Raw genomic sequence first — 25393 nt, forward strand, 5'->3', positions numbered from 1 at the left:
CCTCGTTAAATACTTGAGCCTGACTAATCACTTCATTACTCCAGAGATACACTAATATCATGGGAGCAATGCAATGATGAACCAGGCCAGATGGGTCTACCTCTACCCTGATTTACATCCATGAAATCCCATCAAATGGAAAAATAAAGTAAGGAAAAGTTTTCTAGGTATCAAATATTGTTTAAGCAGCATAGCTATGTTGATTTACACCACATCAGGATCTGGTCCAGTATATGTAATACAAATCTGTTGCTTTCCTTAGCCATATTAAACTATTCCTTCAACGAAGAGTAAGTAAGAGTAAGTTTAAAAAAATCAACATGGAAATTCAATTGTAAAACCTTCTTCTAAACAGAAATTAGGGAGATTGTATCTATCATGGAACCTTTTTTACCTTTTGCCTATTTCCATTAAACTCAGTTAAAGCAAAGATACTTTTTTCTTTTTTTGGCAATGGCTGCCACATACATGATGTGTGTGTTAGGATGAAAACTTTTATCCTGTTTAAGTCAAACATGGTGGTACTAAGGAAGGTCCATTTCCATTGTTTACAGTTCTGCTCTGCAATTCTGTTGGTTATGTATGTGCTGGTTATGTAATTTATTATTATTATTTTAAGATGCTTCAAAAGCAAGGAGGAAAATCACAGTGGAGCTTCACCGTTCGCTAGCAACACAGTGACTGAACCAGCTGGGGACTAACTTACAAATCCTTTTGTGATAGAGGGCCTTTACATCAGAAAGAAAGCATAGCCCCATATTAACGAGGGGTGCTAAAAGACCTTGAGAAATCCAGGCATTTCACTGGCAATGGAAAAGGAAAGCATAGGGAAAGCACTACAGAGTGAGCCTGCTCTGAACACTGAAATAAAGGAGGGCATTATCAGGGCTCTGCTGTGACACTTGCAAGGCTTGTAAGGGACCGCAGTCTTGTCACTACCAGGATGTTTCTACACAAGTACCAGTGTGTGTAGCAGAAAATACTAGTTCTTTTCACTTCTATTTTCGTTGTTAAAATAAAACCTTCAGACATGGATTTCTACTGTATACCTCCTTGTCGTACTTAAAGGGACACTGTCATGCCTCTAGAATTGAGTACAAATTCTGCCAAGCTATCAGTCTTACCTTAAGGAACTAAAGCAGGGGTCAACTCATCCTGTTCCATAGGTAAAACCACTTTAAAATACTACTAAAATTTGTAAGTGTGAAACATGTGAAAACCTAAAGACATTATATCCCCTTAGGCCAGGGGTCAGCTGCAGTGCTTAAGAGGCAGTGTTGGAGTCTTGTGGTTGCACAGAGCATGAGGTGTGTGCACACCCCCAAAAGAATCTCTCCCAACCCTGCAAGTTTTGGTGCACCCATTCAGAGTGGCGGACCCTCAAAGCTCCTTCTAGACTTCTGCTTCCAGGCTGCCATTGATCTCCCAGTCTTTCTTCATAGTCCTACCCAGTCTGACTGAAACAGTAACCCATGGATTGCCATTCCCTGGCTCTGCTACCTGTTCTTCCCAAACCATGCAGAGAAGGCCAGAATGATGTTCACAAGAAAGGGCTGCTGCCAGCAGACAGGGGGCATTGAGACACACAACTCTCACATGCCTCTTTCACTCTCTGCTTACATGTGGCCAGCATTTTCATGTTTGCTCCCTATGGAGCCCACTGTTTGTTTTCAACCAAACTTTTTCACACTGTGGACCATTCCTTAAAGGGATACTGCCAACCTGATTTTACTTTTGTTTTAAATCTTATCTCACCCTGTGTATCTTTCCAATTGAAATGTAAAAAAAGTGTGTATGTTGCTTAATGATCAAAAACATGCATAACAAAAATTACATAAATTATAAATATTATAATTTATTTATAAATTATATAAAGAAATATAAACGTCTATATCCCATACCATTAACAAACCGTGATTCTGAAGTTGATTCTAGTGAGGCAGTTTCAGCCTGTGGATAGCTCACGGGACCAGAGGTGAAGAGGACTGTGGGTTCTATTTCTGGCTCTGTCATTGACCTGTCACCCAGTGCAGGGCATTTCACCTTATTGTGCCTCTGTTTTCCCTTGCCTCATTTGTCTGTTTTGTCTATTTAGATTATGAACTCTTTGGGACAGGTATTCTATTTGTGTACGTATACAGTGGCCAGTATAACGGAGCCATCATGGGGACCCACCTTACAGTGAGAGATTTAAGAAGCTCAGTCCAAGTCCTCAGAGGAAAAGTTAAGAGGTGAGTGAGAGCACTTATGTGGGGAGTTTGAGATAGTTGAAATTCTTCAATGCCGCAGACAGAGGCATAACATGATCCAATGGACAGAGGTCGAAGCTAGACAAATTCAAACTGGAAATAAGGCACAAATATCTTAGTCAGGGATGTTGACCATTGGAAAACTTACCTATAGATATGGTGGGTTCTCCAACACTTGCAGTCTTTAAATCAAGACTACATCTTTGTGAAAGATATGATCTACCTCAATCAAAAGTTGTGGGTTTGATGAAGGAATTACTGGTGACGTTCTCTGGCCTGTGTTATGCAGAAGGTCATACTAGATTTTAATAGTCCCTCCTAACTTTAAAAACTATTAATCTCAGTTGGGGTTCTAGATGCTACTGTCATACAGCTAAATAATAATTACTGTTAATAATCCATATTATAACTCATTCCTGTTTTCTTCTAGACTTTGTAATAGGAAATGAGTCCACAACATAATTAAAGTCAAGTTTAATGACAAAAGCTGCTTCAGTTCACAAAACAGAGATGAGCTTGGCATAAATTGACTCTTCTGTTTATTTCGCTCTACTCCTCTGAATGAGTAGTGACTCAAGGTCACAGGAAAACTAGATGGGAGACAATGGTAAAGTTGCCTCTAATTTTCATTTGTGTAGGGTTTTTTTCACGCCCCCCCCCCCCCCAGCAGCACTTTTAATTCACATACACGCAAAATTATGCCCTATCCTGCACTGGTGATGAGGAGCGATGGAAGAGAATATAAGAAGCCTGTTCCCCTTGAACTAACAGAAAAGGACGTCTTCCTGGCACTCAAGAAAACACAAGGAGGTTTGCCCTGCTAGAACACTCCACCTCAAGAGGGCAGAGAGTGCTAGTTATGTAGCGTCTAGCTTTAGACCTATCTATTTCAATCTGTGGTCCGCGGACTCCTGGAGGTCCACAGGCTATGTCTAAGCGGTCCGCGAAAGGTTGTTGTTACCACAGAGCAGTGTTTTTCAACCGGTGGTCTGCAGACATCAGAAGGTCCACAGACCATGTCTAAGATTTCCAGAGAGTTCCGAGCCTCCATTTGAAATTGTTTAGGGGTCCGCAAATGCAAAAAGGTTGAAAATCACTGGTCTACTTAATAAGCCACGATCAGCATCAAGTGTCTCCTGAGCCTGCACTATCCTCCTTCTCAGAGCAGCTGTATGCAGCACTCAACAGCATGTTGCAATGGTCCATCCTTAATCATCCTGCTTTGCAACTTCAGCAAGGCTCCTATAGATGCAGCTAGACCACTATGTTTCCTCAGGATTTTAGATGCCTATGGACAACCTGGTGCATGCTCGCTCTCTCTCTCTCTCTCTCACTCACACACACACACACACACACACACACACACACACAATAAGCATGTTGAAAAATACTGAGGACATTGTAAGTTATGTAGCAAGCATTAAAATAATCAATAAGTAATTTAGTGTATTGCTATTGTGCACATTAAACCACAATGGGCATGGCCCACCAGCTCAGCACTGATAAAAATACAGGAATCTTTGACTCAGGTCCCAGCCCATGCTATTAGGGCTGTAGATTAATTGCAGTTAACTCATGTGATTAACTCAAAAAAATTAATTATAATTTAAAAAATTAATTACAATTCCTCACAGTTTTAATCGCAGTATTAAACAATAGAATACCAATTGAAATATATTTAATATTTTTGGATTTTTTCTACATTTTGAAATATATTGATTTCAACTACAACACAGAAGACAAAGTATACAATGCTCACTTTATAATATTTTTATTACAAATATTTACACTGTCAAAATGATAAACAAAAGAAAGAGTATTTTTCAATTCACCTCATACAAGTACCATAATGCAATCTCTTTATCATGAAAGTGCAGCTTACAAGTGCAGATTTTTTTTTGGTTATGTAACTGCACTCAAAAACAAAACAGTCCTACTTCTTGCTCAGCCAATCCCTAAAACAATCAAGTTTTGTTTACATTTTCAGAAGATAATGCTGCCCGCTTCTTGTTTATAATGTCACCTGAAAGGAGAACAGGTGTTCGCATGGCACCCTTGTAGCCGGCATTTCATATTTACGTGCCAGATATGCTAAACATTCGTATGCCCCTTCATGCTTCGGCCACCATTCTAGAGGACATGCTTCCATGCTGAGGATGCTCATTAAAAAAATGTGTTAATTACATTTTGACTGAACTCCTTGGGGAAAAGTAGTATGTCTGCAACTCTGTTTTACCCGCATGCTGCCATATATTTCATGTTCTAGCAGTCTTGGATGATGATCCAGGACATGTTGGTCGTTTTAAGAACATTTTCACTGCAGATTTGACAAAAAAAGCACCAATGTGAGATTTCTAAACATAGCTACCCAAGGTTTAAGAATCTGAAGTGCCATCCAAAATCTGAGAGGGACGAGGTGTGAAGCATGCTTTCAGAAGTCTTAAAAGAGCCACACTCCGATACAGAAATTACAGAACCCGAACCACCAAAAAAGAAAATCAACCTTCTGCTAGTGGCATCTGACTTAGATGATGAAAGTGTTGGTCTGCTGCTCTGGATCGTTATCAAGCAGAACCCATCATCAGCATGGACGCATGTCCTCTGGAATGGTGGTTGAAAATGAAGGGACATATGGATCTTTGGCGCATCTGGCACATACATATCTTGCAATGCCAGCTGCCACAGTGCCATGTGAATGCCTGTTCTCACTTTCAGGTGACATTGTAAACAAGAAGCAGACAGTATTATCTCCTGCAAATGTAAACAAACTTGTATATCTGAGTGACTAGCTGAAGAAGTAGTAGGACTGAGTGGACTTGTAGGCTCTAAAGTTTTACATTGTTTTATTTTAGAATGCAGTTTTTTTTTGTACATAACTCTACATCTGTAAGTTCAACTTTCATGATAAAGAGATTGCACTACAGTACTTGTATGAGGTGAACCGAAAAATACTATTTCTTTTATTTTTTACAGTACAAATATTTGTAATAAAAATATAGTGAGTACTGTACTCTGTGTTGTAATTGAAATCAATAAATTTGAAAATGTAGAAAACATCAGAAAATATTTAAATAAATGGTATTCTATTATTAACAGTGCAATTAATCACACGATTAATTTTTAATTGCTTGACAGCCCTACATGCTATTGTGTTTAGCAAGAACTGCCAAGGATATTCAATTAATCATAGATAAATGCACACGCAAATGTAAGAGATGGAGATGGAAAAATCATATTGGGTCAAACTGTTAAATCCCCTCAGCTCGGCCTCTAGTTTTGTGCCCAAAATCAACTGTGAGGTTGAATGTAATCTTATGGACTTAAACGATAGCGTTTAGGCCACTAACTGACTGAATTCACTTATCAGGTAGTTAGATATCTAGAAATTACTGTATCATTTATTCTCACAATTATTTGTGCCCACAACTGACTGCAGATACAAAATTAGAGTCCTCTTTTAAAAATCTGGCCTATTAAGTCGACTAGTTCATATCTGTGCATAGGGCACTCTCCAGGAGATTAGACAGCCATCAAATGAGCCATAACTGAACAAACAATTGAGTCAAACCAGAACACAGAAATATTTATGAAAAAAAAATCATATGAGTATCTTAACTGATTGTAGAGTAACAGCCGTGTGCCACAAGTACTCCTTTTCTTTTAACTGGTTGTGTGTCTTTCCTGACTGCTGGATGTCTCTCTTCAGGTACAGTTCTCTAAGCCCTTCTGGTCCATTGGTAAATAGGGTAATGCTGTTTATATCGTGTTAGCACAAAATCTTTCATGCCAAAGAAAACTCTTGGAGAAAGAGGAGAATTGAGTAGTTTCCTGTGTCTACCCATGTTTCCCATAAAACCTCTGAACATCAAAAGGATCATAGAAGTGCCTTATACCATGAACGCAATCCAACAGCACCAAATATAGAGCAATGGAGTGAGGTGCAAGGTGCCCTATTTCAAAGACAGGTGGAGCTACCATTCCTGCAAGCACTTCCCAGGAACACCAGGTGAAAATCTGGCTTTGTCCTTGGAGTTTTATCTGAATTCATGAAAGATACAGTTACTAATCAATCATATCCTATGCAGGTCTCCTTTATAAGAAGTAAACAAAAGCTTAATCCCTGGATATCAGTATCCCCTTGTATGCACGTTTCTACTAAGCAAAATTAAGTCTTTCCTATCTTAAGGATGCAATATATTTTTCAAAAGCAGAAATTTCCTGAGAAATTACACAAATACTATGTAGACTGAGTCAGATAAGACCACGTTTTCCAAAACAGACTATATGTATGCATTGGTAGTATTGATACAAAACCATTTGCACTCATCAAAACCAGACTGTCTACGTAGAATTGGCAAGTCAAATGCAAATGCTGTTTGCTTGCACAAATGCATTTTCTGAGTAGGCAGAGTAAGAGGCTAGCTAATTCTGATCAATTTCCTTGTGTATGAATGCAGAAATCTAAATGGAGTACCGGGGGAAAAAAGTCTATTCCATGAAAATTTCCACTCAGTTTACCCATGCCTGCATGTGCAGTGCCAGTGGAATGCTGGCAGGATGTTATTTTTATTGCAAATTAAAACTAATGCCCATGCGTGAATTATCTTTTAAACGCTAACCTCATTTCCTCTAAAGCGCTGACAGATACAGTCATGATGAGGAGAATCTTTTTGTGCAAAATTTCAATTTTCCATCTCTTCTCGCTGTGGTGCAAGAGCTATGAAAGAAAAGTCAACGCTTTTTTTTTTTCTTTTGCTGGCAGAAAGTCTTCTGGTTTCTCCACCCTGTCCCCATCCTCCCACTCTCTGTGATTGACAGTGACCCCACTGTTTTCAGTTAAACTTTCAGGGGAAAAAACCCTGCTCTCTGATAGGGAACAAGTATGCCAAATTTCAGTCACAAAGGTAAAACTTTGTGAAAGCCACAACCAAAAAACCCCACTCTCTTTAGGGTGGAAATGTATGGACAACTTGAATATAAGCATCAGTAAACACTCACCTTATAATGTAGCAAAATAGAAGAATGTCATGATGGTAACATCTAGCTTAGAACTATATGTTGTCTCACCAGAAGATTTTTGTGTTAGCTTGCCATCACTTGACATTAGAGTCACAGCTTGTTTTCCAGGGCTGATTAAGTTTACAATAGATAAGACAAGCTTCCCAGAAAGGTCAAAGTGAACTGCAATGACCTCACAGCTTTTGTCCAGTACAGGACAATAACACAGTCCACAGATAAAAGGATTGTTCAGGTAGGTCAGTGTATACTGCTGGATTCCCTTGGTCTCCCTGTTTTGGGGTTTTCTTGTAAGAGCTAAAGTGTGAACATGAGAATCTTGGATACCCATATTTTATGCATGCATTATATTTCCAAATTGTGGGTATACTATGTCAACCAGTTTGCTAATGTGTAAGAGATACTTATAATCTACTGCTGTGGGCAAAGTGTAATGTATACATAACTATTAAACTCCTGCAGAACTAAACAGATATCTTATGTATCTGGGCAACAAAATGGCAGAGGAAATTCAGTGTTAATAAATGCAAAGTAGTGCACATTGGAAAATGTAATCCCAACTATACAGACAAAATGATCAGGTCTAAATTAGCAGTTACCACTCAAGAAAGAGATCATAGAATTATCTGGGATAGTTCTCTGAAAACATTTGCTCAATATGGAGCGGCAGTCAAAAAAGCTAACAAAAAGTTAGGAACCATTAGGAAAGGGATAGAAAATATCATAATGCCAATATATAAATCCATGGTACGCCTTGAATACTGAATGCAGTTCTGGTCACCTCATCTCAAAAGAGATAAATTAGAATTGGAAAAAGTACAGAGAACGGCAACAAAAATGATTAGAGGTATGGAGTAGCTTCCATATGAGAAGAGATTAAAGATATGTGGATTGTGCACCTTACAAAAGAGAGAACTAAGGGGAGATGTGATAGAGGTCTATAAAATTATGAATGGAATGGAGGAAGTGAATAGGGAAGTGCTATTTACCCTTTCACATAATACAAGAACTAGGGGTCACCTGATTAAACTAATAGCAGGTTTAAAACAAACATAAGGAAGTACTTCTTCATACCTGTAACCTTGCCAGAAAGTTGTGAAGGCCCAATTATAACTGGATTCAGAAAAAATTAAAATAAGTTCATAGAGGATATGTCTATCAATGGCTATTAGCCAAGATGGTCAGGGATACAACCCCATACTCTGGGTGTCCCTAGGTCTCTGACTGCCAGAAACCAGGACTGGATGACAGAGGATGGATCTCTCGATAATTACCCTGTTCTGTTCATTCCCTCTGAAGCATCCGACAGTGGCCACTGATGGAACACAGGATACTGGGCTAGATGGATTGTTGGTCTGACCCAATATGACCATTCTTATATTTTTATGTATTGTACCCAGAAAGCTGCTCAACTTGGGCTTTGGTGAAGCTCAAGCAGGACTGTGTTTCAGAGATGGGCACATAAGAATGGCCACACTGGGTCAGACCAAAGGTCCCTCTAGCTCAGTATCCTGTCTTCCAACAGTGGCCAATGTCAGGTGCCCCAGAGGGAATGAACAGAACAGGTAATCATCAAGTGATCCATTTCTTGTCGCCCATTCCCAGCTTCTGCAAACAGAGGCTAGGGACACCATACCTGCCATCATAGCTAATAGCCATTGATGGACCTATCCTCCATGAATTTATCTAGTTCTTTTTTTAACCCTGTTATAGTCTTGGCCTTCACAACATCCTCTGGCAAGGAGTTCCACAGGTTGACTGTGCATTGTGTGAAAAAAATACTTCCTTTTGTTTGTTTTAAACCAGCTGTCTATTAATTTCATTTGGTGACCCTAGTTCTTGTGTTATGAGAAGGAGTAAATAACACTTCCTTATTTACTTTCTCCACATCAGTCATGATTTTATAGACCTCTATCGCATCCCCTCTTAGAATGTGTTACCATCTGGCTTGGAGTTTAACCCTGAAAGAGAGGCAATAAGAACATTCCAGCCAAATGTAATTGCCTCATGGTCGAAGGAGAAGCATTGTACAGAGAGCAGGTTCTCAAGACATGTAGGGTTTTACATATAAATACCTTAAACTGTACTCAGAAATAAACAGGAAGGTAGCACACGCCAGGGAGAATGGGTGTTACATGCTTACATTATCAGGCGCCCCACTTTATAGGTGGGCAACCATGTTTTTTGTAGAGTTGACTGGGAATTTTCTGTCAAAATGATTTTTTTTTTTTAATGGCACATGCAGCTTCCATAAAATTCAAATTTTCCCTGGTGAAATTTCAAATTGAGCCATAATTTTTCAGTTTTCCATGAGGATCAAAATGAAATGTTTTGTTGCAGTTAGGCTTGACCCTGAAATATTTCTGACAGAGCCATATGGCAACAGGGGAGTCACATGATCACAGTGGACCCTGGGAGATACCGTCCAGCCAGGGAGCCTGGCCCTTAGGAAAGATTAGGGGAATGCAACTCCTGAACTAAAACTCCAGTGAGACACCATGGCACTTTAGGCAGATACAGTTTAATTCTGAACTGACTAGGAAAAAAACATTTCGATTTTTCGCAACAAACCCAAGTGAAATGTTTTGATTCAGGAACATAAAAATGTTTTGTTTTGACATTTCCAAAATGATTTTTTTCTTAAACTTTTTGTTTGACAAAAATGTCAAAATTTTGACTTTTCATCCTACATTGAAAACAAATGTCAAAATATCAGAATTTTCCCCAAGATAGAAATTCTGGTTTTCGCTCAATTCTAATTCTTTGCAAGCTGAGGCCAAGGGAAAACCCACCAGTACAATGCATTTCAGTCTAGCCTAGAGGTGACAGAGAGTCATATTGGAGAGCAAAGACCACAGCAACCTGGCCAGCAAATGATTAAAGGCATTTTGGGCCACTGTTTTCACCCAGGAATTCTAAAGAGTATGGACTGAATAAGACCCTGAAGCTACTCAGTCATTAGAACTTAAACGAGCAGTCACTTCCTGGTCAGTTTTTCCATATGTTTGCCATTACCCCACATCTTATGTGTACTGAACTTTCATTTCAAGATAGCTTTCCTATTGGCTGGCTCAAATAAAAAGAGACCACATTATCTAGGTTGAATATAAAAAGAGATAGAGAGAGTGCAACAGAATAGGTGTACTCAGGGTAGTACACCTCCAAATAGCTGTCAGTCTGGCTTTATACAACATGTTAAGTAGTTGCATGAGAAGATGAAACTCTGCAGATCACCATAAAAGAGCATTTAAGTCAACATTTCAGGTAGACTCCATAACTTGCCTGAGACACATATGTTCATTAAATTATGGACATTTTTGAAAGTTTCCCTATTGTGGTTGACTCACTGTTCAACAAAAGCCTGCTGCAGCTCTGGGGCCCCAATACATACACCTGCAACATCCACAATAGATGTTGGAGTACTGCAGCAGTCACCCTACCTGTAAGGTAAGCCCTCTGCAACACGGACCACATCTATCTCTATTTATGGAGATCAGTGCTCAGCACGACAGGGCCTCAATGCTGATGGAGGCATTTCAGCACTACCATAAGATAAGTGAATAAAGAATAGGAGTACTTGTGGCACCTTAGAGACTAACCAATTTATTTGAGCATAAGCTTTCGTGAGCTACAGCTCACTTCATCGGATGCATCCGATGAAGTGAGCTGTAGCTCATGAAAGCTTATGCTCAAATAAATTGGTTAGTCTCTAAGGTGCCACAAGTACTCCTATTCTTTTTGTGAAGACAGACTAACACGGCTGTTACTCTGAAACCTGAATAAAGAATAACCACTCTCAGAGTAATTTCTGACTGGAAGGAATGTAAAGCACCACTGGGCTCTGCAAATGACTGCTGATAGAACCGTTTTGATATGAATGCCCAACAGATAGAACAGAACTGAACCTTATCCATTCCCAGCAATGGATTATCAACCAAGGAGTTCAGTGTAGTCTCCTATCCCGCCCATGTCTAAAGCCCAACTGACAAGGATCAATGAAACAAAAAGACTTCAGATCACGTAGTATTTGGCCAGCCAAATTCAAGCTAACTGAACCTTCTAGAGAATCAAATATTTATGGAAAATTAAAAATGCTTGAACTACCACAAAAGGTTTCTCTTAACTCTTCACTTAAATTACTGCATTTCTATCATAACAATCCTGTACGTCAAATGCTATAAAGAGTATAGAACATTCTCTACTTTCCAGGTTAAACATAATGCTGTCTAGTCTAGTGTAACAAAATATATGTATTGTTTTAGAGAAGGGGAACCTAGAACACAGAAACCCCAAGTCACTAATCCAATGCTTTAAATGATATTAGATTGTGTACTTGGACTCTCCAGAGGAAAGGCAATTACTGCTCCCTTGTGGCTGATTTATGAATGCCAGCCTATGATTTTGGAACGACCTGTTTGAAGTCAGAACGTGGCAAGCTCTACATCTGTGTACAAATGGGAGGAGGTGAAAGGGGCCCAACACCCATTCATTCCTGTGGAGGGGTCAACCATAAGGGATCAGTGCTACAGTTTCTTGCTAGGGCTAGCGATTGTTCTAGCCTCTTTACAGGTCAGTGGTCCCCAAACTTTTCACATTGTACCACCCCTTCCTCCTGTCTGCACCCTGCACCACCTCCCCACAGTCAGGAACCAGGGCCAGGAGAGGGGGCATGGCCAGGGGTAAGGGAGCCAAAGCCGGGGCTGGAGCTAGGGCCAAGGCCAGAGCTGGGAGCAGAGCCGCAGCCGGGCCATCGTCAGGGCCGACAGCCAAGCCAGGAGCCGAGGCTGGGGCTGCAGCTGGAGAGTGGGGCTCTGGTTGGAGCAGAGCTGGGGACAGAGTGGGGTTGGGTGGCGCTCCCTCCCTGACCCCAGTGGGGGCTGGCCGGGGCCCCACTGCACCCTCCCAAAACGTTCCTCCATGCCCTTATAGGGGGCCACACCCCAAGTTTGGGGACCACTGCTATAGGTGATAGAAATGGTGGGATGAGGCTGGCTGGGAGTTACATGTTGCACCCTTTCAAAAAGGTGGCAAAGGTGTTCAAACTCCCTCGGAGGAAGAATTCTGTCAAAGTTCCTGTGGGGCTCCTGCTGCCATGTGGTCCCTCCAAGCAAACACTCAGATGCAAGACTGCGTATTAAAACTAAAATTCAGTCCTTCGTTCAGAGTGCGCCACCAATACGCAACAAAAATTTAGAAGACCTGACTCATGAGAAAAGGTTACAAAAACTAGTCATGTTTAATCCTAAGAAAAGAAGACTGAGGGGGACCTGATAAGAGTCTTCAAATATGTTAAGGGCTGCTACAGAGAGGACTGTGATCCACTGTTCTCCAAGTCCATTGAAGACAGGACAAGACAAAACCAGCTTAATCCACAGCAAAGGAGATTTAGGTTAGATATTGGGAACAGCTTTCTAACTATTAGGGTAGCTAAGTTATGGAATAGGCTTCTAAGGGAGGTTGTGGAATCCCCATTACTGGAGGTTTTAAAGAACAGATTAGACAAACACATGTCACGGATGGTCTAGATATACTTGGTCCTGCCTCCACACAGGGAGCTGAACCAGAAAACCTCTCTAGGTCCCTTGCAGCCCTACATTTCTATGATTAGTAGGGCATATAGACAAGAAATAAAGGTTAGATTTAAAGTTGTGGGAGTAAAAGAAATGTTAAGAGTTTGTAATCTACATATTTAAAAACACAGAATGACAGACACAGGGAAAACACACCCTAGGATGTTGTCTTTGTTATTATTATTTTCTAAGGACTGTATTATGCATTTTAGAAATTGGTCTGCATTCGGAAGGTGCAGAGAGGAATCAAGCTTCTATATAATTCCAAGGAAGGAAATCTGTCTGCCAAAATTTCTTCCAAGCTTCTGGGAAATAAGACTTTGAAAGGCTGCAGCATTGTTTGCCTTCTTCATCTGGCCAGTGTGAACAGCCCAACTGGATTATGGCCCCAATGTATAATGGGAGGCGTTCCTGTTCCATCTTGAAGATGAGGCAGATCAACGGTGGGAGCAGAAATGAAGGCAGAGAGTCGAGTGACTTATCCAAAGCCACACAAAAGGTCAGTGGCAGAGCTAGAAGAGCACCCAGGTTTCTTGGCTCCCAGTTAAGTCCCCTATACACCACGCTGCTTCCCTTAATTCACACTTCTTCCCCAAGAGCAGATGAATTCAATCAAGCTGTAAGCACCACAAACTCTTATAACATTGTACAAGACTAAGTCTCCAAAGACTCTATTTTACTCTCTATAGTTGTTTATAACAGGTCCACAAGTGCAAGAGACACACGTAGAAAATGATGGGCCACTGGGAGGATAATTTAAAAGGGAGTTGCAAGTCACTCAAACGTATGCCTTTATACGAACAATAAAATAAAGGCAAACAACCAATAATATAGATCTAAGCAGAACAGAAAGAAAAAGATACAACTGAATGCATTTTTTTAAGCAGAAGTTCTACTCAAGGTATATGGCTAATATTTTCAGAAGTGACTTGTAGTTTTTGGGTGCTTCAAGTTTTCAGGTGTCTATCTGCAGAAATCTTCAAAAGGTCCAATTCCAGAGGGCAGGTACTTAGCAAATTCTGAAAATCAGGATCCTTCAAGGTACATCAAAGTTTGGCATACAGAAGTTGTGGTACCCAAAATTACCTGATTCTTTTGGAAAAATCTTGGCCATGTGCATATATATTTCAAAAGTAACTGGTAATTTTGGGTGCCATCAGAGTTTGGGTTAAACAGAAGAATAATAGCTTACAAATTGTGAATCAAAGATTTATATATATTTCATAGATATCTAATTTATATGGCACCATTAAATGTAACAGTAATTTATGTTATATGTTGTAACATATTCGCACATCCTCACAGCAACTTTGGGTAAAAAAATAGTTACTCTTGCAGACTTTTGTATCGTACAACAGGATGTCAGTTATGGGTATTTGCCCCTTATTCCTACATGTCCCATAATGAGTGATGTGAATTAACATGCATGAGTACAAGTACGCTGGATGTTCTAAATTATTTCTTCATTTTCCCTTCCTTAATGAGAGAAGCAGCCCTTTTGGCTCTTGGAAAGCCAGAATACAGAATGCAAACAACTGTGTTTGTAAATTTTGACCTGACCTTTAAAAAATAAGCTGACTTTAAGTCTTGGGGTGGGGAGAAGGGGGGGAACAAAAAACAAACAGCTGACACCTGAATAAATACAAAAAAGTTTCTTTAAACTAAAGGGTGTGGCCAGCTCTTTTTAGCTCACTGATTTATGTTGAATACACTCGAGGCTTTGCTCAGAAATCTCTTCCCCCAGCTACAGGTGTGGCTAATTTTATTAGCTACATTTTCCAGGCATCTCATGTACTGACCTATTCCAAGGAGTTCTCTCCAAGAGCACTTGGATCCACTAGAATACACTCAGCACTACTCTCATATCCCTAGTAAGCCAGCAATGACTGACTCATCAGCATCAAGTTCCAGCCCCCAATAGAATGGCTTGATAGTGTGTAACAAAATTAACTTAAACATAAGACAGACATGCACACCATAGGACTGCACAAGCATTACAAGGGCTATATGGGATTCTTAAACTAAGATGATAGGAACACAGGATTAATTTTGCATCTGTTCCGTCAATAAACAAGTATAGAGAGAACCAAACATACACTGAGACAGAATTTATTTTCATATATTAACCCCTCCTTGCATTTTTTCCCCCTATATGAAACTCTCTAGGGAAGTCCCGAAACCATAGATGGCATAGAAGAGGAAAGCTGGGAGCATCAATAGCAGTAATACACCCTGAAAATAGATGTGCCAGTCTTCAGAGGACTTTACAGTGAACTAAAGAATTGACTCTGAAAATTAATTTTATCCACTGCAGGTTTAAATTATCAAATGCATCGTTTCCACATTTAGTAAAAGAAACAGTTAACAGTTTCTACTCCTTTTGCACCCTGGGAATAATGAATTCAAGAACTGTCCAAAATTCTTAAAACTGGAGTAGTAAGGCTGCCTTAATTTTCCCAGATTCCTAAAGTTCCTGCTCTAGAAAGCAGTGCTGCCCACAGATCCATTGGCCAAAAACCTTTGACATCATTCTCCACGCTATCATCATCACTGGCTTTAATGATCTGTCACACTGTCACAAAACCATTGTTTCTTTTCCAAATCAGAGTCTTAAAGCAGGAGAAAATATTTATTATAAGAAAGATCTGTAAGCATGTTCTAATACTATCTCAGCAAAAGCTATGAAAAAATGAGTGATTTCTTTAAACCAACAGTAGTGCACTATTACTATGTAAACTATACTACAGTGCAAGCTTTATTTTCCAGTTCTTCGGATACATACCAAACACTTCATTATCTTCTGAGGATTGTTTGGGTAGTCTGGCTGCTTTGGGGCTTCCTTTATTTTCAGTTTCCTCCACTTCCTCCACTTTTGTCTCCTGTAACACAAATACTTCTTTAGATATACCATTTGAGGTAGCAACTGCAAGGAATATTATTGACATTATTCATCAGAAAAAAACAACCAAAACAGAAAACCCAAAACCCTCTGAAACAAATATTTCTCTTAAATATGTTTTTTTATGAAATGGATATGTTCTTATGTAAATGATGAAACAGTGCTTTTACAATTTCATGCACATGCATGCATATATACAGATGTATAGAAAATAGACCACAGAAAAAACAGAATTTTACTATTTTCATGAATTTGGGGCAATCTAATAGCTCACTGGAAGCTTCCCTTCTTTCTGTCACTTTCTAATTATGTGGTGGTAAACCCAAATTGATGCATCTGCTCTGCATTTTCACTAGGGATTATTTTATAAAGAATTTTTTTTCTCCCACTCCCTTCATTGGAAGCCATTTTAGTTAGTTATGGTTACTGTCAGCAACATGCTTGCATTACTTGTCTTCACCCCCCCTTTGCTATTTCTGTAATTCAATGTTGTATACTGTCAAACTAAAATTACACGCTCTTTGAGACAGGTACTCTCTCTTCCTTTAAGTCCGGACAGGACCTAGCACCATAGGACCTCAGTCTGTTTAGCGCCTCTACGTAACATTGTAATACAAATAAACAGCAATATTGATAATAGTATTTATACAATTGTAATATGTGATGTCACATGCCTTTCATCCCCGCCACTGTGACAGTGAGTCTTCAATAATGGAACCAGTACAGTTCTGCACCACACAAGGGGGCTGGATTTGGGGAAAATGCACACTCCCTGTGCTCCACAAAGAGCCCATGCTTGCAAGCACACAAGGAGACTTGTGGTAACACTACCAGACCCTTGCAGTCACTCAATAGGCACCTACTTATTGGCTGCTTCTTCCCCGCTACACCCCCTTCACATGTACAGAGCCCGAGTCCATTTCTGGGTGTGGTCCGAATGGAAGAAGGCTGCTGAGCCAGGCACTGAGGCACCTGGACAGAGGGGAGAACATGAGGGATAAGGGGATGGTTTGGGGAGAAACCACCACACACAGTAACTAGGAATATATGGACCTTTGACATTCTGCATAGATTTTGTCCATTACTAGGAGTATATCTACACAGCACCATAAACCCGGGTCCGCAGAGCCCAAGCTTGTGGATGAAGGGTATGTCTACACCGCAGTTAAAAAAACCTGCGGCTGCCCCGATCCAACTGACTCAGGCTCTCAGGGCTCAGGCTGTTTAACTGTTGTGCATACGTTTGGGCTCCAGCTGGGGCCCGGGCGCTAGGACCTTGTGAGGTGGGAGGGTCCCAGACCTCATGTTAGAGCCCGAGTCCGAATGTCTACACCACCATTAAACAGGCTCTTAGCCTGAGCCCCATAGCACAAGTCAGCTGGTACGGGCCAGCCATGGATGTCCATACCCTCAGTGTTTCCAAGCCAATGCTTGAGTGTCCACACTACATTGTAAACTGGGCTAACAAACGCAGGGCCCAGGTCTCACAGACGTGCTAATGTATCCACACCTCACTACACAGACCTTCTGACTTGGGTCTGCAACTTGAGCTGCAGAAGCACTACAAAACGACAGGGCTTGGACACAAGTCACAGTGGGACACAGGCTCTGATCCACCCAGTTAGCAGGGACACAGGATCCAGACCCTGAGTGCCTGCTGACCCGAGTCTGCCTGATTTATATATGGAGAGAAGGGGAGCCTGGGCTTAGTATGCAGTGTAGACATACCCTATTTGTTTTTCTTGTCCATTTAGACTGTAAACTCTTTAGGGCTTAAATCATGTGAGAAATCCTGACCCCAGTGAAGTCAGTCGACGGCAAAACTCACATTAACTAGAATAATACCAGAATTTCCCCCATGTTTTCTTCCGTGCTTCTACAGAAGCAAATACAATGGGGCCCTCATCAAGATGGAGGCCTCTGGATGCTACTGAAATACAAACTGTTAATAAGAAGTGAGACTGGCCAAATACAGCTCATTTTTCATTGATAACCAGTTTTATCAGGTTTAACAAGAGATCTCAAAACAGCAAGAAGAAATTCTATATGTATTTAGGAAATTTAGCAAAACTTGTTCATTTTATGTGTGAACTTTACAAAGTTTTCACCTTAAGATTAGTTTAACAGCTTTTAAAACTGACAGTTCTGTAATGGGAGCATGCTGTGCATTCAGTTCCCATGCCAACCTCATTACTATGTGGCTCACTGACTGCTAAGTAATAATAATGACAATCACAAACATCCAGCTTATAGCATTGTGTACTGGCATTGTATATACCAGTCAGGTACTCAAAACAGATGCATGCAGATAGGAAGTCTGGCATGCATAATCAAATATTTGGAAAAGGGCCCAAAATGACTAATGCAGTATTAAGTATTTCTGGAAAGGGTTCATTAAGAGCTAAAAAGAGACGAGAGAAAGAAACATCAAAAGGCTTTTACCCTAATTTTTAAGAGTAGACCGTATTAAACTACTCAAATAGCTGATCACTGAGAATGCTATTCAATATAAAGAACTGGATGATTCACAGGATTAGTAATTAATTAGACACAGGATACTTCACTTGGAGGACACCAGCTTTGGCACAGGTCAGTAGTAATGAAGTATAATCTGACGGCTTCTCAGTGGCTAATATGAAACAAGCTGATGGAATGTATCTAAATTCCTAGTAGACTGATTCCCATATTCCAATTTGCATCTCTTGACAGTCTCAACAGATATGTCAAGGACTAACTATGCATGGGTGTGATTCAAAGCATCCTGTACTCTCACCTTACATTCTACTGTAATAATCTTGCACAAAATATGCTTTGGGAGATATCATTTGAAAACTAATAATGTACCAGTCAATATCATCATGGTGGAATGCATGCAGCAACATTATATGTAAAGTTATGAATTCTCTCTGAATGATGCTGGTGGCACATGTTTGAACCCATGCAGCCCCATGTAGGAAGAACTAGTCAAGCATGTCTTAATGGGATGTGTGTGCACCTAAGCTGTAAACAGAATCCTCAGACAGCAAGAGGAGAAAGAAAGAACAAAGAAAATCTGCACGGCAGCATACATAGGTGAAAAGAAACAGCCTGAAGCCTCCTCCCTTCTTGCTCTCAGCTTGAAAGAACTTTCTCTTGGGGTCACTCGCAGGAAAATGCATTTCAAAGGGTGACTGAACTATAAAATTGATGGGCATAAACATCCCAGGTGGTTCTCTCTCTCTTCTCACCTGTTTTCACTCTCCTGCTCTAATTGTGGGTGAACACCCCCTCTCAGCTCTCTTCTGGTTCTTGCGTGGCACTGGGAAGTGCGAGCGCTGCTGGTTAGCCGTAGTGGAGGTCTTCAGTGCTGGAGAGTGGCAGTGCAGAGGATTTCTGCACCCAGAGTCCTTTTTCGGCGCCACGGTCTCTCTCATAGAGGCCAGTGCACTCTGAATCAAAGTGCCGGGCTTGGGGTCCGACACAAGCTGTGCCAGCTGGGGAGGCTCACCACTTTAAGAAAGAGTCGTGCAGGTTGCCCCTGGGCCAGTGGCGGATTAAAGATTTTGCCGCCCCTAGGCCCTGAAATAATTGCCGCCCCCCACCCCTGCCCCAACTCACCTCCACTCCAACTCCACCTCCGCCTCCTCCCCTAAGCACGCCGCCGGGTCCTGCTTCTCCCCGTTCCCTGCCAGTGCTTGTGCGCGAAACAGCTTCGCAAAGGAGGGGGGAAAGAGGGGGAACGTGGCACGCTCAGAAGAGGAGGCGGGGCCAGGGCAGGGATTTGGGGAAGGGGACCAATAGGGGCAGGGAGGGGGCGGTGAATGGGGGCAAATTTGTCGGCCTAGGCGTTAATATGCTGCTGCCCTGGGCATAGGCTTCTGGCAGGACCAGGCATGGTTTGAACCGTGAGACTGAGGCATGCCCCAGTCCCTGGGAGGGGAGAACACAGTGGGTGAAACCCCAACAGAAACTTATCTAACTCTACAAACTACTTGAAATACTAACACTAAGTTAACTATTTACAGGTACAAAGAGAAAAAGTACCTGAAAAAGCAGGGGATCGCTTGCCGTAAAAAGAGAAGAGAGCAGCTCCAACAACCCTCCCAGGCGATAAGAAGGAACTGAAGAGGTAGCGGGTCGGCAGGGGCCTATATACACCGCTATAAAGCCGCGACCCCAGGGGGCTCCATAGCCGAACAGACTGATATCGCTAAGGGAAAAACCTTCCAATAAATGTACACGCGGCTCGCACACACCTACTTTGAATCGAGATGAGCAAGCACTCGAAGAACCCACATTACTGGAAGCCAGAGTGTGACTGGTGTATGCTGAACAGGCCACTGGGGTCAGAGCTGTTGGACCAGGGCTGTAGTTAAACACAGTCACTCAGGATGTGATCTGCATGCTGGCAGGCTGCTTGTGAGTAGCCCAAGTTGGATGCTACAACAGCAAAGCATCATGAGGCACCCAAGATTGCAGGGCAGGGGTGACACAGCCCTCAATGGGCTGGATTGCACCCTGGAATATCATATGAGGTATCACTTGAAAACTAATAACTCACAAGTCAATACTACCATGGTAAATATATGCAGGAACATCATATGTAAAGGTTATGAATTCCCACTGTATGATGTTACTTGTTGAAAATCAGAGAGCCTTGGCTCAGCAAAAGTTGTTAAACAGGTCTATTCTAAAACAAAGGAATGTTTGTTTACTTCAATTTACATACAAAACCTTAAATTTAATTTAGCAAGCTTTAGTTCTAGACTTAGATGTGTTTTCACTTTTATTTGCTTGTAACTATTTCTAACCTTATCTCTTATACTCTAACTCACTTAAAATGTTATCTTCTTTTGTTAATAAACTTGTTTTACGATTAATCTAAACCAACAGTGCTCTGTTTGTACTAAAGTGAATGTCAATCCCAGTTAATGTGGCAAGCTGGTGGGTTTTGTCTCCTTCAAGGAGCAAACAGATCTTATTATCTCTCTGAATGCTGCAGGAGAAGGACAAGACTTATGGTTGCCAGCCCTCCAGGATTGGCCGGGAGTCTCCCGGAATTGGCATTGATCTCCTGGTGACTATTGAAAGCAATCCGGGAGATTTTAATAGGATATTTTAAGAAAATCACATTATGTCATATTGGGGGGGAAAAAAATCTCCTGGAATAGCTTCAGTCAGAGTTTAGAGTAGCAACCGTGTTAGTCTGTATTCGCAAAAAGAAAAGGAGTACTTGTGGCACCTTGGAGACTAACCAATTTATTTGAGCATAAGCTTTTGTGAGCTACAGCTCACTTCATCGGATGCATTCAGTGGAAAAAGTCAGAGTTGGCGGCCCCAACAAGACTACACATGTCTGGGGCAGTTCAGTATTGGGGCTGTTGGGGTCACCTTCTAATATGAACCACGTCTGGTAAAGACAAAAAATTTGATAAGTCTGATAACCGATGGCAGGTTGTTGGATTCAAACTGGCTGAATCAGAGCTGTACAGCATACCGAACACAGAGTACATGGTGGCTGCTAGTTGTGTGTATGTCCCAGGCAGGGAGCCACAAGTAGCAGAAGCATTTTGCGGCATTCAGGGTTATAATATAAGTGGTGACAACCTCTCACTGGTCTCAGCTACACTCCAGAATGTGACAAGGGACCCTCAGGTTTCCAGGCTGGGGGAAATCTAAGAGAGATTGCATTGTTATTTGTGCTGAACCTGTTCTATGAACAGTTGATATCGACAGACATCAGCTCTATAAGGCCCTAGACGGGGACACGGACAAGAACGCACGTCTAGCACAAGGCAGAGCAGAAACCATTAAGTACACCTGCATGACAGGACTTCTTCCACAAACATGGAAATAAAATTTTACATAATATTTAAAAAAAATATTTATAAGAATATTTAGTAAAGAACTTGATTACTGGCATAACTGAAATTTGAAGCTTTGTATAGAAACAGAATGGTCCAGTGTGGACCAGATGCTCTAAAAGCATTTTTCCATTACAGAGAAGGAATTTAAAATCTAGTTTAGCCAGCTGTTTTAATTACTCACTCTGGTGTCCTAACATGCCCCCGACCATCTCCTTCTGCTCTAATGAATAGAACTGTGAAAACATATTCCCTCACATTGCCTGAGCTGTGCCTAGAGGGATTCCTTCATCCACAGCCACAAAATGTTTGTAGTAGATTTTAAAATAAAGGCACATTATGTAAGTCATCTCTACTGTAACTCTACTGAAGTGAACCGTGACCTTCAGCTTGGATTCAAAATGCAATTTTTTGGGCAAAATATGCTTATTTTGTATGATTGCACTATAAGATCTATAGCCCTCTCCCCCATTTAGGATGAGATTTAAAGAAGGTAAAACATTTAGGCCCTGATTAACAAAAGCATTCCTCTTCAGGAAGGGTGCTTAAATATTTGCTTAACTTTAAGCATATACTTAAGTTCCATGAATTAAATTTGAGATGTGGTTAAAGTGCTTTTCTGAACAGAGCTGGACTTAAGCACATGCTTAGGGTTCCTGAATCAGGATCTTAATCTTCACTTATGCACAATCACACAAAGTCTTGGTGCCCATGCTCCATTCCACTGTGACAAAAGAGCAAAATCGCATAGATTGCTGAGACAGAATTGATATACATTTGTTATGCCTATCTGAACAAGTCCAAATTTCATTCCAGAATTTTACAAAGACCCTAACACACAAGCCCGTGCCCCTGGGTCATGATAGATGGCAGTGACCAAAACCCTTGAATATACTTTATTTAGATTCAATTGTAAGAGAGTTCTCTCTTGGAAAACTATTCAGATGATCCCCTATTATGAAACAGTTGTAAAGAAAGAAGCATCTATTCCAGCAGAACTAGCTTCAATGAACCTGTACACAAAATAAAAGCCAGGCTTAATTTAGGTTAAATATTTTCCTAGTTTCACACACCAGCAATTTTTTTTTTAAACTCCTTGTTCCCCCACACAACAAAAGAATCCTTGCCTTGCCCCCCACCATGTTCACACCCCACCATGCATTAAATGTAAATGAACACTATTCTTTATTTTTATAAGCAACTTTTTATTTTGAAAATGGCTATTGTCAAAAATTATTAAATATTTGCAATGAATTCCAACAAATTCCAAAGTGCATTTACAAAGGAATTCTTGACCAGGCCGACAATCACAGGGTCACCAAAAGCTTCAGAGGTGTAATTTATCACATCTTGAGGACCTAGCTAGAGATGGATCTGGGTGATGCTTGATCAGCAAGGAGGCCATGCCCCTTTGGGATTTGCCAGGATGACAACGACGACGTATTTGCAAACAACCAACTTAGGCAATTCCAATAGTGATATGGAACTTCCGTGCCTTTTCGGATATACATTTATTTACCACACTATAATACATAAAGCTATTTGAGAATTAACATTCTGCTTCTATCAGTGCAGATCTTGAGAATCTTCCTTGATTCAGTGAGGAATGTCTTTTGACCAGTGTAAGCTATGAACAGGTTCATTCTGCAGAGGCTACAGAAAAAGACATACAGAAACATGAAGTATAACACAGCTACATCTGCTGCAATTTATTTCCTGTGGAAATGTAAGGAGTTTTTGTGCTAGTGAAGTTGCAGTCTGGCTCATTTTAGCAAGATTTTGTAGTTATGTTGCCGGCTCCATATCTATGCCAAAATGGATATTAGTTTGGTCCATTCTTTTCCCCCCTGAGAGCTCCACACTTTCCCCTCACTTCATGCACAGAAAGATTACTCCAGGATTTGTTTCTGTAAAGAACACCAAAATGTATGAATTTTGGAATTCAGATACTAGATGAGAATATTCAGAAGATTAGTGTTGTATTCAGCAGTGTACTGAAGAAATCATTTTTGAATTTTGTATTTTGCTTTTTTATTATTTCACCCTACCTTTCATCATCAATCAGCCTTTTCACTTGTTTATCTCAGAGAATTCAAATAATACATTTAATTCTTGTGCCATCCCTATAGCATCAACAAGAATACACCCACAAAAGTGACTTGTGTCAAGAATTCTAACTGAGCCAGACATGTCAGTTGAAGCATTCTGGCAAGACCGTCCTGACAGTCCACTTCAACAAGTACATATACCAAACTGACTGGCTCACATAATTTAGCATTGTGGTAATGCCTGTATGCAATTCCAAGTATGTTGGTTTCAATATTTTCCACATCTCTAACAGTACAGATTGAACATTTTTCAGTTGATAATCAACTGCCTTCACAGATTCAATCATGTATTGCTAATGAGTTCCAGAAAGTACATAGCCATGACTCCAAAGATTCTATTTCTACACTAAATAACAATGTTGGTGAAGAGGCATACATCACAAAGCTTCTGAGAACTGCCTGAGCAATTTCTGAGGAACAGGTTCCAGTGACAAACATGTTCATTTTACAGAAATTATATGGGACATAAATAGTTCTAGAATTTGGCACTTTTATGAGACTGTACATGCCAGTTTTATTTTCTTTGCCAGTACTATCACCATCTTTCCTCACTAGTCCATAAACACCCAAATTACGTTCCTTCTGAAGAAACGTCTCTGTTAATACTTGCCCTGTTCACAGAATACCAGAAAATGTTCCGTGATGCTTCAGCCAAAGAGATGTCCAGGAACCTCAAGATGACCCACATCTGTTTTGTGATGAATGTTAGGTGTACAGTCGAGGACCACAGAACAGTTTTAAACTTGGTCACAATTGTTATTGTGGTCTTACTTGCAACAAGAGGAATCTTTTTTTCTAGATGGCCTTCCTGAAATAGTGGTCAGATCTCCCCTGGTTCTTTATCCAATGAACTCATTCAGATGTTACATTTTCAAATTCTGTCATCATTAACGCAAAAAAACTCCCATTTCTTTGAATATAGGCTCTTACAGATATTACGTAAGACCAAGTTCCATTCCCCCCCCCCCCCAACACACACACACAAGGTAACGTTTAATGACTTCACACCAGTAGATTATTTCTCTCTCAGTGATATCTTATGCCATTTTACAGAATTCTAGTCTCAGATTCTTACCATTGCTTTGCGTTTTTAAGATATTTCTAATGCTTTCAGATTTAGTTCAGTATTTGGATATTTCCTGCCAGTCATTAAAGCCTCCAATGTCATGATGAGTTTCAGTCTCTCTCAATAATTTGCAGGAAAAGTGAAATAATGGAATTTGTTTTAAACAGTGGGTAAACCACATTCGCTGGAATTCTCCCCCACACCATTATTCCCAAATAGTTTACTGGTATAATCAATCTCCTTCTCTCTTCATTCACTAGGAAGTCTGATTTTCACTTCTGAAAGTCTGTATGCCCTACACTTGAGCCTAATTAGCTATGGTATCACTATGTGGCCAAGATCCCCCAGTGAAATCTCAGATCAGGTCCATCAGATCAAAACGGACATCCACTGTATATGTAGTGAATGCCACTATCAATAACGCCTTGTATGAGGTGCATGAAAAAAAACCTCATCAAGCATACCATTTAACAAAACAAAAGTTCCTCAGCGTTAACAATTGCAGTTCCCCACTGCATTGAAATCCCACGTTTTACACTGTGGTGCTACAGTTGCTAATTTCACCAACCGCCCAAATTCAAAGAAAAGATTCTGAACAAAAAGGGACCCCGTAACTACAGACTCTATAGTACCACAAAGGCC

The 25393-nt window shown here is 40.7% G+C and overlaps 1 protein-coding gene across 7 annotated transcripts in view; it reads right to left on the minus strand.

Annotated features, from left to right (window-relative positions):
* Window positions 1-25393, minus strand: part of LOC102938736 (myelin basic protein) — a 172685-nt gene that overhangs the window by 73659 nt on the left and 73633 nt on the right. For all 7 annotated transcript variants that reach the window (XM_043539995.1, XM_037892980.2, XM_037892979.2 and 4 more), the window contains exon 3: window positions 15618-15714. In XM_043539995.1, the coding sequence (XP_043395930.1) occupies window positions 15618-15714 (97 nt within the window). The remainder of the gene's footprint in view (window positions 1-15617; window positions 15715-25393) is intronic.

This window comes from Chelonia mydas, chromosome 2, assembly GCF_015237465.2.
Source record: "Chelonia mydas isolate rCheMyd1 chromosome 2, rCheMyd1.pri.v2, whole genome shotgun sequence".
Classification (NCBI taxonomy): Eukaryota; Metazoa; Chordata; order Testudines; family Cheloniidae; genus Chelonia; species Chelonia mydas.